Raw genomic sequence first — 14,502 nt, 5'->3', positions numbered from 1 at the left:
ATAGGGCTTTGGTCAAAGTAATGCATTATAAAGGAATGCCATTTGGTACACAGCCTGAGACTGCAGCAGTGTACAGAATCTCTCTGAGGAAGTGCAGTAATGAGACTACTGGCTGCTCTAGTAGGACCCCTAGAGAGAGGAGGAATGTGGAGAGACACTGTGATGGCAGAACCATGCAGAGACAGGGGAGGAGATTTAGAATCCTGTTTGACCAAGACAGCGGTGTGTGTGTTTACCAGCAGGTGACCAAGCCTCAGTGTGTGTGTTCACTGTAACGCCATAAGTGATAGTCGGTCAGGGTCTGAGGACGGGTGGCAGTTTGTTTTTGTATTTATTATGGATCCCCATTAGCTGTTGCCAAGGCAGCAGCTACTCTTCCTGGGGTCCAAACACATTAAGACACTTACATTACATATAAAACAAAAGAGAAAACAGTACATCATGTAACATTATTACACCACTACATATCTACACTACAAAATGTATAATACCACCTTACAACAATATTACAATGTACGTGTGTGTAGAGTGCGTGTGCTAGTGTGTGTGTACATATGTGTGTGTCTGTTCCTATGTGTGTATCTATTCACAGTCCCTGCTGTTCCAAAAGGTATATTTTTATCAGCTTCTTTAAATCTGATTCTACTGCTTGCATCACTTACCCGATGTGGAATAGAGTTCCATGTAGTCATGGCTCTATGTAGTTGGTGTTGTACTGTGCTGTACTGTATGTGTCTGCCTGGTTCTCATTGTCTGTGAATCTTGCACTAGGCTCATCTGTTGGAGCTGAAGTATGTTGTTTTGGTACCCCAACTTGACCCCATTCAATTTAAAACTAGTAACCAGGTTCCCAATAAATATTACAAAACATTCTTCCCGAGTAGTGAAACAGGTGAGGTTTTCTACCAGGAATCCTTTAACCAGATTTGAATAAGAAATAAAAGATAACTGACTGGTCGTTATGGCTATCTCACTCCAGAGTGGCTGTCTTGCCTGCCTGACTGCCTTCAGCAATGTAGGGAGGGAGGGTGTAAATGGAGGAGTGAAGGAAAAGAAGGAGAGATGGAGAGAGAGAATGAGACTTCCTTTGTGTGTAGCGATGGAGGGATGAGGTAAATGGAGGAAGAGAAAGAGAAAAGGGGGGAAAAGTGAAGGCTGGCCAAGAAGATCTCCTACAGATGATTAGCAGAGGTGTTGACATTCCTTCTTCCTCTGCCACAGCCAGCAGACCTTATTATCCCTGTGGCTCACCATTCTACTCAGGAAGGCATAGAAGAATTTATAAAACAAACACTCTGCTCAGTGTGTGTGTGTGTGTGTGTGTGTGTGTGTGTGTGTGTGTGTGTGTGTGTGTGTGTGTGTGTGTGTGTGTGTGTGTGTGTGTGTGTGTGTGTGTGTGTGTGTGTGTGTGTGTGTGTGTGCTGCAGTGTATGACTGTAGCCTGGAATATTGCCCCTGATATACTCCTGACAGTGATTTATTTAGACACATACATGATGTAAATCACTGTTGGGACTGGGAGCATGTCAGAGTTGCAGACTTCACTTCGATCATTTTTCAGGGACTTTTATCTGTCCTTCATCTGAGCAGGGTATAGAGTGTCTTTTCTATTTCGTGGCGGTGGTGTGACTACATCGGAGGAACATATCTAGAGCCAGACACATTAGCAAACATATTGCTGTAGCTATGGTGACAGTAAAATTAATGTATTAGACGTTAAGTCCATTAGTGTCACCTGAAAATGCTTTTCCGGGTGAATACCTCATGAAGCTGGTTGAAAGAATGTCAAGAGTGTGCAAAGCTGTCATCACTTCCCTTCCCACAAGCTGATACTCAGCCAACATATCCCACCACTCAGCCTACATATCCCACCACTCAGCCTACATATCCCACCACTCAGCCTACATATCCCACCACTCAGCCTACATATCCCACCACTCAGCCAACATATCCCACCACTCAGCCTACATATCCCACCACTCAGCCTACATATCCCACCACTCAGCCTACATATCCCACCACTCAGCCTACATATCCCACCACTCAGCCTACAAATCCCACCACTCAGCCTACAAATCCCACCACTCAGCCTACAAATCCCACCACTCAGCCTACATATCCCACCACTCAGCCTACATATCCCACCACTCAGCCTACATATCCCACCACTCAGCCTATATATCCCACCACTCAGCCTACATATCCCACCACTCAGCCTACGTATCCCACCACTCAGCCAACATATCCCACCACTCAGCCTACATATCCCACCACTCAGCCTACGTATCCCACCACTCAGCCTATATATCCCACCACTCAGCCTACATATCCCACCACTCAGCCTACGTATCCCACCACTCAGCCAACATATCCCACCACTCAGCCAACATATCCCACCACTCAGCCTACATATCCCACCACTCAGCCTACATATCCCACCACTCAGCCTACATATCCCACCACTCAGCCTACGTATCCCACCACTCAGCCTACAAATCCCACCACTAAGCCTACATATCCCACCACTCAGCCTACATATCCTACCACTCAGCCTACATATCCCACCACTCAGGGTACGTATCCCACCACTCAGCCTACGTATCCTACCACTCAGCCTACGTATCCCCCCACTCAGCCTACGTATCCTACGACTCAGCCTACAAATCCCACCACTCAGGGTACGTATCCCACCACTCAGCCTACATATCCCACCACTCAGGGTACGTATCCCACCACTCAGCCTACATATCCCACCACTCAGGGTACGTATCCCACCACTCAGCCTACATATCCCACCACTCAGCCTACATATCCCACCACTCAGCCTACATATCCCACCACTCAGCCTACATATCCCACCACTCAGCCAACATATCCCACCACTCAGCCTACATATCCCACCACTCAGCCTACATATCCCACCACTCAGCCAACATATCCCACCACTCAGCCTACATATCCCACCACTCAGCCTACATATCCCACCACTCAGCCTACATATCCCACCACTCAGCTTACATATCCCACCACTCAGCCTATATATCCCACCACTCAGCCTACATATCCCACCACTCAGCCTACGTATCCCACCACTCAGCCTACGTATCCCACCACTCAGCCTACAAATCCCACCACTCAGGGTACGTATCCCACCACTCAGCCTACAAATCCCACCACTAAGCCTACGTATCCCCCCACTCAGCCTACGTATCCTACCCCTCAGCCTACAAATCCCACCACTAAGCCTACGTATCCCACCACTCAGCCTACATATCCCACCACTCAGCTTACATATCCCACCACTCAGCCAACATATCCCACCACTCAGCCAACATATCCCACCACTCAGCCTACATATCCCACCACTCAGCCTACATATCCCACCACTCAGCCAACATATCCCACCACTCAGCCTACATATCCCACCACTCAGCCTACATATCCCACCACTCAGCCAACATATCCCACCACTCAGCCTACATATCCCACCACTCAGCCTACATATCCCACCACTCAGCCTACATATCCCACCACTCAGCCTACATATCCCACCACTCAGCCTACATATCCCACCACTCAGCCTACGTATTCCACCACTCAGCCTACGTATCCCACCACTCAGCCTACATATCCCACCACTCAGCCTACATATCCCACAACTCAGCCTACATATCCCACCACTCAGCCAACATATCCCACCACTCAGCCTACATATCCCACCACTCAGCCTACATATCCCACCACTCAGCCTACATATCCCACCACTCAGCCTACCTACAGTTTCCATTCATCCACAGCCACTGTAACTGCAGTGGTGAAACTGCCCAGCAACCTCTTAAAGTTGCTGGGATTCCTTCCTCTTCCCCCTCTCAGCCATTCATTAAATGATTGAATTCATAACCTGAATTCCTAGCATCAGGAATCAGGGTGGCTTGTATTTCTACTCATCCTCTCTGTCCTCCCTTCTCTCCATCTCAGTCTCTCTGTCCTCCCTTCTCTCCATCTCAGCCTCTCTGTCCTCCCTCTTCTCCATCTCAGTCTCTCTGTCCTCCCTTCTCTCCATCTCAGCCTCTCTGTCCTCCCTCTTCTCTATCTCAGTCTCTCTGTCCTCCCTCTTCTCCATCTCAGTCTCTCTGTCCTCCCTCTTCTCTATCTCAGTCTCTCTGTCCTCCCTCTTCTCCATCTCAGTCTCTCTGTCCTCCCTCTTCTCTATCTCAGTCTCTCTGTCCTCCCTTCTCTCCATCTCAGTCTCTCTGTCCTCCCTTCTCTCCATCTCAGCCTCTCTATCCTCCCTCCGCCCCATCTCAGCCTCTCTTCCAGCATACCATCCATTCCAGCGGAAGTAATGTCAGAGCTCTCTATAGAGCTTCACTACATCATGAAATGTACAAATATAAGCTTTTTGTACTCGTAGAGGCCAGGCACTGATGTACTCAAGTAAGAGTTCAGTGCTGTGAATATGATGGGGTATCAAGATGGGAGTGAGTGGATGGTTTGTCCTGTGGGTGGCTTGTCTTGTGGATGGCTTGTCCTGTGGGTGGCTTGTCCTGTGGGTGGCTTGTCCCAACCCTTTTGACATACATTAGCTGGCTGCTCATCTAAACCCCAGCCGCTCCTCTCCTCCTCTTCTGTCCTCCTTTTCTCTCCTCCTCTCTGACTTTCACCTCATTTCATCCTTGACCAGCCATGAATGACATAAATATTTGACATTTCAGTTTCTTTCCTCCTCCTGTTTCATCTCCGTACTGTGGCTGTGCATTCCTGATGAGTCAGGCATTGTGACGCACGCACACACACACACACACACACACACACACACACACACACACACACACACACACACACACACACACACACACACACACACACACACACACACACACACACAGGGAAGCCCGCTGTTTGCCATTACAAAACGCCACACATAATTTCATGTCACAGTTGCCTGCTATAGACATATATTGATTCTCAGCTAGGCTTCTGAGATAAGACTGCTGTCAATGCTGCATCCATGGAGACACAGGTGGGGAATATCAATCACCATGGTTACTCTCATAGTTACTGTCATCCTACTCAGTTGATGTGTTTTCAGGTCATGCACTATATGAGGTTGTGATATTCAGAAGGCCTTGTCCTCTATATGGTGTATAGAAGGCTCTCACCCTTGTTTAACTGACCCGCTCTACTTCTCTCTCTTCTACTTGTTGTTGAGGAGGAGCAGCCAGGGGAACTCTTACCCCACGTGGCTCTAACTTTCTTCTCGGCAGGACGTAGGGTGATGAATAGCTACTGCCACCGAATGAATTGCCTTGCGGTCATTGGCTGTTCTCACGCCTTACCACTGATTATTTTAAACACACACACACACACACACACAGACACACACACACACACACACACACACACACACACACACACACACACACACACACACCACTGATCATTATAAACACACACACACACACACAAACACACACACACAGTCAACTCTCATACCTCACCTCTGATCATTGCATTAAATTGGCGCTTGGAGGTGGGATTGAGCGCAGCCAAACGCAAAGCCCCCAGGGAAATCAGCCTGTCAACACTCACCTTGACCTAGCAGGACAGGCACACACACACCTATACTGTACAGACACACACACACACACAGACACACACACACACAGACACACAGACGCACCTATACTGTACACACACACACCTATACTGTACACACACACACACACACAGACACACACACCTATACTGTACACACACACACACACACACACACACAATCTATACTGTGTACACACACACACACACATACACACACACATATACTCTACGCACACACAGACACATGTACACACACACACACACACACACACACACACACACACACACACACACACACACACACACACACACACACCAATACTGTACACACACACGCACACATGGCTGGACACCTAGTGTAAAAAAACTCTCACTGATGTTAGCTGTATTCCAGACTGACCCCTCCTCATTTCCTCTCCCCTGTCTCTAGGTTACCAGAAAGCCAGGTGAGTACAGGCAGAGTGACCTTTAACCTCTGACCTCTCCTCTCCATCTCTCTTGAAGGTTACCAGAGGGTCAGTCTGACGAGGGCCAGGTGGTGAGCGCAGGGAGACTGACCTCTGACCTCTCCTCTCCCCATATACTGTAGGTTACCAGAGGGTCAGTCTGACGGGGGCCAGGTGGTGAGCGCAGGGAGACTGACCTCTGACCTCTCCTCTCCCCATATACTGTAGGTTACCAGAGGGTCAGTCTGATGGGGGCCAGGTGGTGAGCGCAGGGAGACTTACCTCTGACCTCTCCTCTCCCCATATACTGTAGGTTACCAGAGGGTCAGTCTGACGGGGGCCAGGTGGTGAGCGCAGGGAGACTGACCTCTGACCTCTCCTCTCCCCATATACTGTAGGTTACCAGAGGGTCAGTCTGACGGGGGCCAGGTGGTGAGCGCTGGGAGACTGCGGATCCTGGAGGAACAGCTGATCAGAGCTAAAGAACAGATAAACTCCTATCGTAGCCTGCCTGGAGACGGTGAGACACACACACGCACACACACACACACACACAGACACACAGACACACATATTGAGTTAAAGCTTAAGTGGAGTTGCCCATAGGCACAGATATAGGATGGGCTTACCCTCAATCAGGTGTTGAACTATGTACACTACATGACCAAAAGTATGTGGACACCTGCTCGCCGAACATCTCATTCCAAAATCATGGGTATCAATACGGAGGTGGTCCCCCTTTTGCTACTATAACAGCCTCCACTCTTCTGGGAAGGCTTTCCACTAGATGTTGGAACATTTCTGTGGGGACTTGCTTCTATTCAGCCACAAGAGCATTAGTGAGGTCGGGCACTGATGTTGGGCGATTAGGCTTGGCACGCAGTCAGCATTCCTATGACGGCGCCATATTGAAAGTCACTGATCTCTTCAGTCAGGCCATTCTACTGCCAGGGTTTGTCTGTGGAGATTGCATGACTGTTTGCTCGAATTTTATACACCTGTCAGCAACGGGTGTGGCTGAAATAGTCGAATCCACTCATCTGACGTGGTGTCCACATACTTTTGTATATACTGTATAGTGTATCTTGAAATGTAACTGATTTTGGGAGACTGATAGACAAGACTGTATGTTTTTAACATTGAGGCCTTGCATCATAGCCCTGGACCTAGTCTGGTAAACAAGTGTCCTGAGCGAAAGCCATGCGTGATGAGAAGGTGGAGTGAATGTAATATCTGGATGTTTCTATACATGTCATGTGTGTCGATAAGGTCATTTCTGTACAGTGAGACTAAAAATACAGCACTGCTCCCATTATTTATATAACACACATGTGCACACGCAGACACACACACACACACCCAGACACACACACACACACACACACACCCAGACACACACACACACACGCACACACACCCAGGCAAACACAGAATCACACACACACCCAGGCAAACACACACACGCACGCACGCACGCACACACACACACACACACACACACACCCAGGCAAACACACACACACACGCACACACCCAGGCAAACAGACACACACACGCACACACCCAGGCAAACACACACACACACGCACGCGCACGCGCGCACACACACACACGCACCCAGGCAAACACACACGCACGCACGCACACACGCACACACACACAATATAACAATGCTGTAAAGGCTACCTGAGGCTACTTGTCCTGTAGAAACAATATAACAATGCTGTAAAGGCTACCTGAGGCTACTTGTCCTGTAGAAACAATATAACAATGCTGTAAAGGCTACCTGAGGCTACTTGTCCTGTAGAAACAATATAACAATGCTGTAAAGGCTACCTGAGGCTACTTGTCCTGTAGAAACAATATAACAATGCTGTAAAGGCTACCTGAGGCTACTTGTCCTGTAGAAACAATATAACAATGCTGTAAAGGCTACCCGAGGCTACTTGTCCTGTAGAAACAATATAACAATGCTGTAAAGGCTACCTGAGGCTACTTGTCCCGTAGAAACAATATAACAATGCTGTAAAGGCTACCTGAGGCTACTTGTCCCGTATAAACAATATAACAATGCTGTAAAGGCTACCTGAGGCTACTTGTCCTGTAGAAACAATATAACAATGCTGTAAAGGCTACCTGAGGCTACTTGTCCTGTAGAAACAATATAACAATGCTGTAAAGGCTACCTGAGGCTACTTGTCCCGTATAAACAATATAACAATGCTGTAAAGGCTACCCGAGGCTACTTGTCCCGTATAAACAATATAACAATGCTGTAAAGGCTACCTGAGGCTACTTGTCCTGTAGAAACAATATAACAATGCTGTAAAGGCTACCTGAGGCTACTTGTCCTGTAGAAACAATATAACAATGCTGTAAAGGCTACCTGAGGCTACTTGTCCTGTAGAAACAATATAACAATGCTGTAAAGGCTACCTGAGGCTACTTGTCCTGTAGAAACAATATAACAATGCTGTAAAGGCTACCTGAGGCTACTTGTCCCGTAGAAACAATATAACAATGCTGTAAAGGCTACCTGAGGCTACTTGTCCCGTAGAAACAATATAACAATGCTGTAAAGGCTACCTGAGGCTACTTGTCCCGTAGAAACAATATAACAATGCTGTAAAGGCTACCTGAGGCTACTTGTCCTGTAGAAACAATATAACAATGCTGTAAAGGCTACCTGAGGCTACTTGTCCTGTAGAAACAATATAACAATGCTGTAAAGGCTACCTGAGGCTACTTGTCCTGTAGAAACAATATAACAATGCTGTAAAGGCTACCTGAGGCTACTTGTCCTGTAGAAACAATATAACAATGCTGTAAAGGCTACCTGAGGCTACTTGTCCTGTAGAAACAATATAACAATGCTGTAAAGGCTACCTGAGGCTACTTGTCCTGTAGAAACAATATAACAATGCTGTAAAGGCTACCTGAGGCTACTTGTCCTGTAGAAACAATATAACAATGCTGTAAAGGCTACCTGAGGCTACTTGTCCTGTAGAAACAATATAACAATGCTGTAAAGGCTACATGAGGCTACTTGTCCTGTAGAAACAATATAACAATGCTGTAAAGGCTACCTGAGGCTACTTGTCCTGTAGAAACAATATAACAATGCTGTAAAGGCTACCCGAGGCTACTTGTCCTGTAGAAACAATATAACAATGCTGTAAAGGCTACCTGAGGTTACTTGTCCTGTAGAAACAATATAACAATGCTGTAAAGGCTACCTGAGGCTACTTGTCCTGTAGAAACAATATAACAATGCTGTAAAGGCTACCTGAGGCTACTTGTCCTGTAGAAACAATATAACAATGCTGTAAAGGCTACCTGAGGCTACTTGTCCTGTAGAAACAATATAACAATGCTGTAAAGGCTACCTGAGGCTACTTGTCCTGTAGAAACAATATAACAATGCTGTAAAGGCTACCTGAGGCTACTTGTCCTGTAGAAACAATATAACAATGCTGTAAAGGCTACCTGAGGCTACTTGTCCTGTAGAAACAATATAACACTGCTGTAAAGGCTACCTGAGGCTACTTGTCCTGTAGAAACAATATAACAATGATGTAAAGGCTACCTGAGGCTACTTGTCCTGTAGAAACAATATAACAATGCTGTAAAGGCTACCTGAGGCTACTTGTCCTGTAGAAACAATATAACAATGCTGTAAAGGCTACCTGAGGCTACTTGTCCTGTAGAAACAATATAACAATGCTGTAAAGGCTACCTGAGGCTACTTGTCCTGTAGAAACAATAGCAGGTCCGTTCTATATTAATAATATGGCTCTGACCTTGTAGTACTAGAATGTCCTTAACTTAACCGCTGTGACACCATTTCCCATGATGTGTAATGAAGTAGGAAGAAGTGGGCCCAGGCCAGAGACTGATCTAAGGACAGTTTGCCCTTTCCCTTTTAAAGCTTAAGGGTTAATCCTGGATGTTAATCCTGGATCTGTCTCTAAGGGCAAACTTTATTGTCCATTGAAATGGATATGTTTCTTTTCACTGAGTCACCCAAGAGTCTGTAAACAGCACAAGTTCAGCGGCAGAGCAGCGCCCCTGGAGCAGGTCTGAGGTTAAGTGCCTTGCTCAAGAGATCAGCTGACTGTGTGTGGTGTGAGGTCCTGTGTGTTAAGCTGATCCAGGATCTGTGTCTAAGGGGCTACAGAAAATCTCAGCTGAGTGTGTGCATTATCTTGTTATCTTGTTTTCTCCAGAAATGCATTCCATTTAATCATAAAGATGTTTGACAAAAACATACATTTCCCTCCTGTGAGTGACTGTGTTTATTTGGTTATTTCCAGGGCCAGGTAGGAACCAGGAGGAGCTGCGGAGGAAGATAGAGAACGGGGTGAAGGAGATCTGGTACTTTGTCCGCAGTGAGGTCAAGAAGCTGGGTCACATGGAGCAGGGGGACCTGCAGAAACACAGCGACACACTGCTGCAGGAGCTGGGACACCAGCAGAGGTACTGTACACACACACACGCACACACTTAAGCCTTAGGCTTCTATAAGGAGCATAGACCCTTGATGAATGTCCTCAATCTCACTCGGTTTGGGGCAAGTTTTTCTGGGTCGCACCAGTTGAGGCCGCACCAGAACACACATGGATAACAAATGTTACATAATGCACCTCGGAAGCCTTACAATGTTGTGACCCAGCTGTGACCTCTAACCCTGTGTTAATGTACTGTGTGTGTGACCCCAGGTCGATCATGACTGACCTGCACTACCTGAGCCAAGCTGATGGAGCAGGAGACTGGAGAGAGAAGGAGGCCAAGGACCTGTCTGACATGGTACAGAATAGAATCACATACCTCCAGGTAATGTTACTGTATGTCTACAACACAGACCAACACCTAGTACCATACCAACAGTTATGTCTACAACACAGACCAACACCTAGTACCATACCAACAGTTATGTCTACAACACAGACCAACACCTAGTACCATACCAACAGTTATGTCTACAACACAGACCAACACCTAGTACCATACCAACAGTTATGTCTACAACACAGACCAACACCTAGTACCATACCAACAGTTATGTCTACAACACAGACCAACACCTAGTACCATACCAACAGTTATGTCTACAACACAGACCAACACCTAGTACCATACCAACAGTTATGTCTACAACACAGACCAACACCTAGTACCATACCAACAGTTATGTCTACAACACAGACCAACACCTAGTACCATACCAACAGTTATGTCTACAACACAGACCAACACCTAGTACCATACCAACAGTTATGTCTACAACACAGACCAACACCTAGTACCATACCAACAGTCATGTCTACAACACAGACCAACACCTAGTACCATACCAACAGTTATGTCTACAACACAGACCAACACCTAGTACCATACCAACAGTTATGTCTACAACACAGTTCAACACCTAGTACCATACCAATAGTTATTTCTACAACACAGTTCAACACCTAGTACCATACCAACAGTTATGTCTACAACACAGTTCAACACCTAGTACCAGACCAACAGTTATGTCTACAACACAGACCAACACCTAGTACCATCAACTTCTGATGGTCTGTAGTATGTGTGCTGAGTAGGCCAGTATGGAGATGCAGGTACAGGATATACCATTTAGCAGCTGCTTTTATCCAAAGCGACTCACGGTCATGCATACATTTACATTTTTTGGTGGCCCCGGGAATCTAACCCCTAGTTCTGGCGTTGCAAGCACCATGCTCTACCAACTGAGCCACACAGGACCAGAGCTCCTCTCTGTCACTGGTACACATATACCCCTCTGTCGGTGTGTAACAGGATGTGTAACAGGATTCAGACAGCTGGTGGTGGGATGTGATTGCCGCCTCCCCTGTGAGTTAGGTTAATATCTGCAAGATGTTTCTCTCCCTCCTGACACACTTGTAATTATGTTGTTGTTGCCAGGCTTCATGACAACGTATCACTCAACAGTGTAACCATATTGAGAACCGTTCAACCTGCTTTGTGTCTTGTGAAGGAGCTGAGCTAGCTAGCTAGGTTATGCAACTATCTTTTCAGTATTTAACACGAGAGTGCCAACTCAAACTGTGTTATATCATAGAAAATGTGTGTGTGTGTGTGTGTGTGTGTGTGTGTGTGTGTTAATATGTGCATGAATGGGAGTGTGTGTGTGCGTGTGTGCATGGGAGTGTATGTGTGCGTGCATGGGAGTGTGTGTGTGTGTCTGTGTGCGTGCGTGCATGGGAGTGTGGGTGTGTATGAATGGGAGTGTGTGTGGGTGCATGGGAGTGTGTGTGTGTGTGTGTGTATGTGTGCTGTGTATGTGTGCGTGCATGGGAGTGTGTGTGTGTGTGTGTGTAGGTGTGTGTGTGTGTGCGTGCATGGGAGTGTGTGTGTGTGTGTGTGTGTGTGTCTGTGTGCGTGCGTGCATGGAGTGTATGTGTGTGTGCATGGGAGTGTGTGTGTGTGTCTGTGTGCGTGCATGGGAGTGTGGGTGTGTATGAATGGGAGTGTGTGTGGGTGCATGGGAGTGTGTGTGTGTGTGTGTGTGTGTGGGTGTGTGTGTGTGTGCGTGCATGGGAGTGTGTGTGTGTGTGGGTGTGTGTGTGTGTGCGTGCATGGGAGTGTGTGTGTGTGTGTGTGTGTGTGTGTGTGTGTGTGTGTGTGTGTGTGTGTGTGTGTGGGTGTGCGTGCATGGGAGTGTGTGTGTGTGTGGGTGTGTGTGTGTGTGCGTGCATGGGAGTGTGTGTGTGTGTGTGTGTGTGTGTGTGTGTGTGTGTGTGTGTGTGTGTGTGTGTGTGGGTGTGTGTGTGTGTGCGTGCATGGGAGTGTGTGTGTGTTTGGGTGTGTGTGTGTGTGCGTGCATGGGAGTGTGTGTGTGTGCGTGTGTAGGAGTGTGTGTGCATGTGTGTGTATAGGCTAGTTAATGATATGTTTTGGACGATCATCAAACTGTCCCCTTTTGTTTTTATGTCAGATGATCCGCCACCATCCTCAGACAAATGCTTTTATCTTTGGTGTAATTGTCATGTCTGGAAAAGGCTTAAAACGAAGGTCAAAATCTAGGTCATGTGACATGATATCCCAAAACACAGGGCCCTAATTGATGAGGAATGTTGAGAGCAAAGTAGAGGTTGTTAATGAGTAATAATGAATCCCTCTGTGCTATTAATGTTAACTATCTAGTGATTCACTTGATGTGTGGGTGGATTGGTCCGATAGCATATTGGCTGTGTGTGATGGAGGAGCAGTGATCTTGCCTGTCGTTCTGTTCCTACCTCAGCTATCCATCACCAGTCAATGGAAGGGGGCGATCCCTCTGCTGCTCTACCCCTTATATACTCTACACACACACACAATCACTCCCTCTATCTTTCTTTCTCTCACAGATCCCCAGTCCCCACCATACATCTCCTATCAGCTGCCAGTGACTGATGGTTGACCTTTCCATACCCCAACTCCACCCCCCCCCCCCCCCCTCCAGTCACAAACACACACAAAATCAAATCAAGTTGAAAAGAAGAATACAAATATACAGAATATTCCTAAACATGCATCTTGTATGCAACAAGGAACTAAAGTAATACTGCAAAAAAAACACAACAAAGGAATATATCTTTGTGCCATAAGTGCAAAGCATTACTGTATGTTTAGGTCAAATCCAACACAACACATCACTGAGTAACTGCCTCCTTATTTTCAGGAATTGTGGTAGCTGTATCATGGTATGGGTATGCTTGACATCGGCAAATACTGGGGAGTTTTTCTCAGGATGAAAAGAAACAGGATGGAGCTAAGCAAAGGCAAAATCCTAATGGAAAACGTGCTTCAGTCTGCTTTACACCAGAGACTGGGAGAGGAATTCACCTTTCAGCAGCAATAACCTATAACACAAAGACAGTGAATGTTCCTGATTGGCCAAGTAACAGTATTCCAGTCCCTGCTGCTGAAAAGCATCCTCATAGCATGATGCTGCCACCACCATGCTTCACAGTAGGGGTGGTGTTAGACGGGTGATGAGCGGTGCCTGGTTTTCTCCAGACATAGCACTTTGCATTCAGGCCAAATAGTTATATTTTTGTCTCAACAGACCATAGAATTGTTTGCCTTATGCTATCAGAATCTTTCACATTTCTTTTTGAAATCTCCAGGCGTGCTGCCATGTGCCTTTTTCTCAGGAGTGGCTTCCATCTGGCCACTCTACCATAAAGCCCAGATTGGTGAAGTACTGTAGAGACAGCCAAGGAAGTCTGTAGTTCTGTCAGAGTGGTCATTGGGTTCATGGTCATCTCCCTGACCAAGGTCCTTCTTGCCCGGTTGCTCAGTTTGGTTGGTCGGCCTGCTCTAGGAGGTTAGTTCCATATTTTTTGAAGACCACTATGCTCGTAGAAACGTTCAACACTCTAGAAATTGTTTTATACCCTTCCCCAGATATATGCCTCATCACAGTTCT

The 14,502-nt window shown here is 46.7% G+C and overlaps 1 protein-coding gene across 2 annotated transcripts in view; it reads left to right on the top strand.

Moving 5' to 3' along the window:
• Positions 1–14,502, top strand: part of LOC110504230 (alpha-(1,6)-fucosyltransferase) — a 149,876-nt gene that overhangs the window by 121,862 nt on the left and 13,512 nt on the right. For both annotated transcript variants that reach the window (XM_036962384.1, XM_036962383.1), the window contains exons 4-6: positions 6,446–6,567; positions 10,361–10,523; positions 10,766–10,880. In XM_036962384.1, the coding sequence (XP_036818279.1) occupies positions 6,446–6,567; positions 10,361–10,523; positions 10,766–10,880 (400 nt within the window). The remainder of the gene's footprint in view (positions 1–6,445; positions 6,568–10,360; positions 10,524–10,765; positions 10,881–14,502) is intronic.

This window comes from Oncorhynchus mykiss, chromosome 25 (genome assembly GCF_013265735.2).
Source record: "Oncorhynchus mykiss isolate Arlee chromosome 25, USDA_OmykA_1.1, whole genome shotgun sequence".
Classification (NCBI taxonomy): domain Eukaryota; kingdom Metazoa; phylum Chordata; class Actinopteri; order Salmoniformes; family Salmonidae; genus Oncorhynchus; species Oncorhynchus mykiss.
This window is presented reverse-complemented; position numbering and strand designations above follow the sequence as displayed.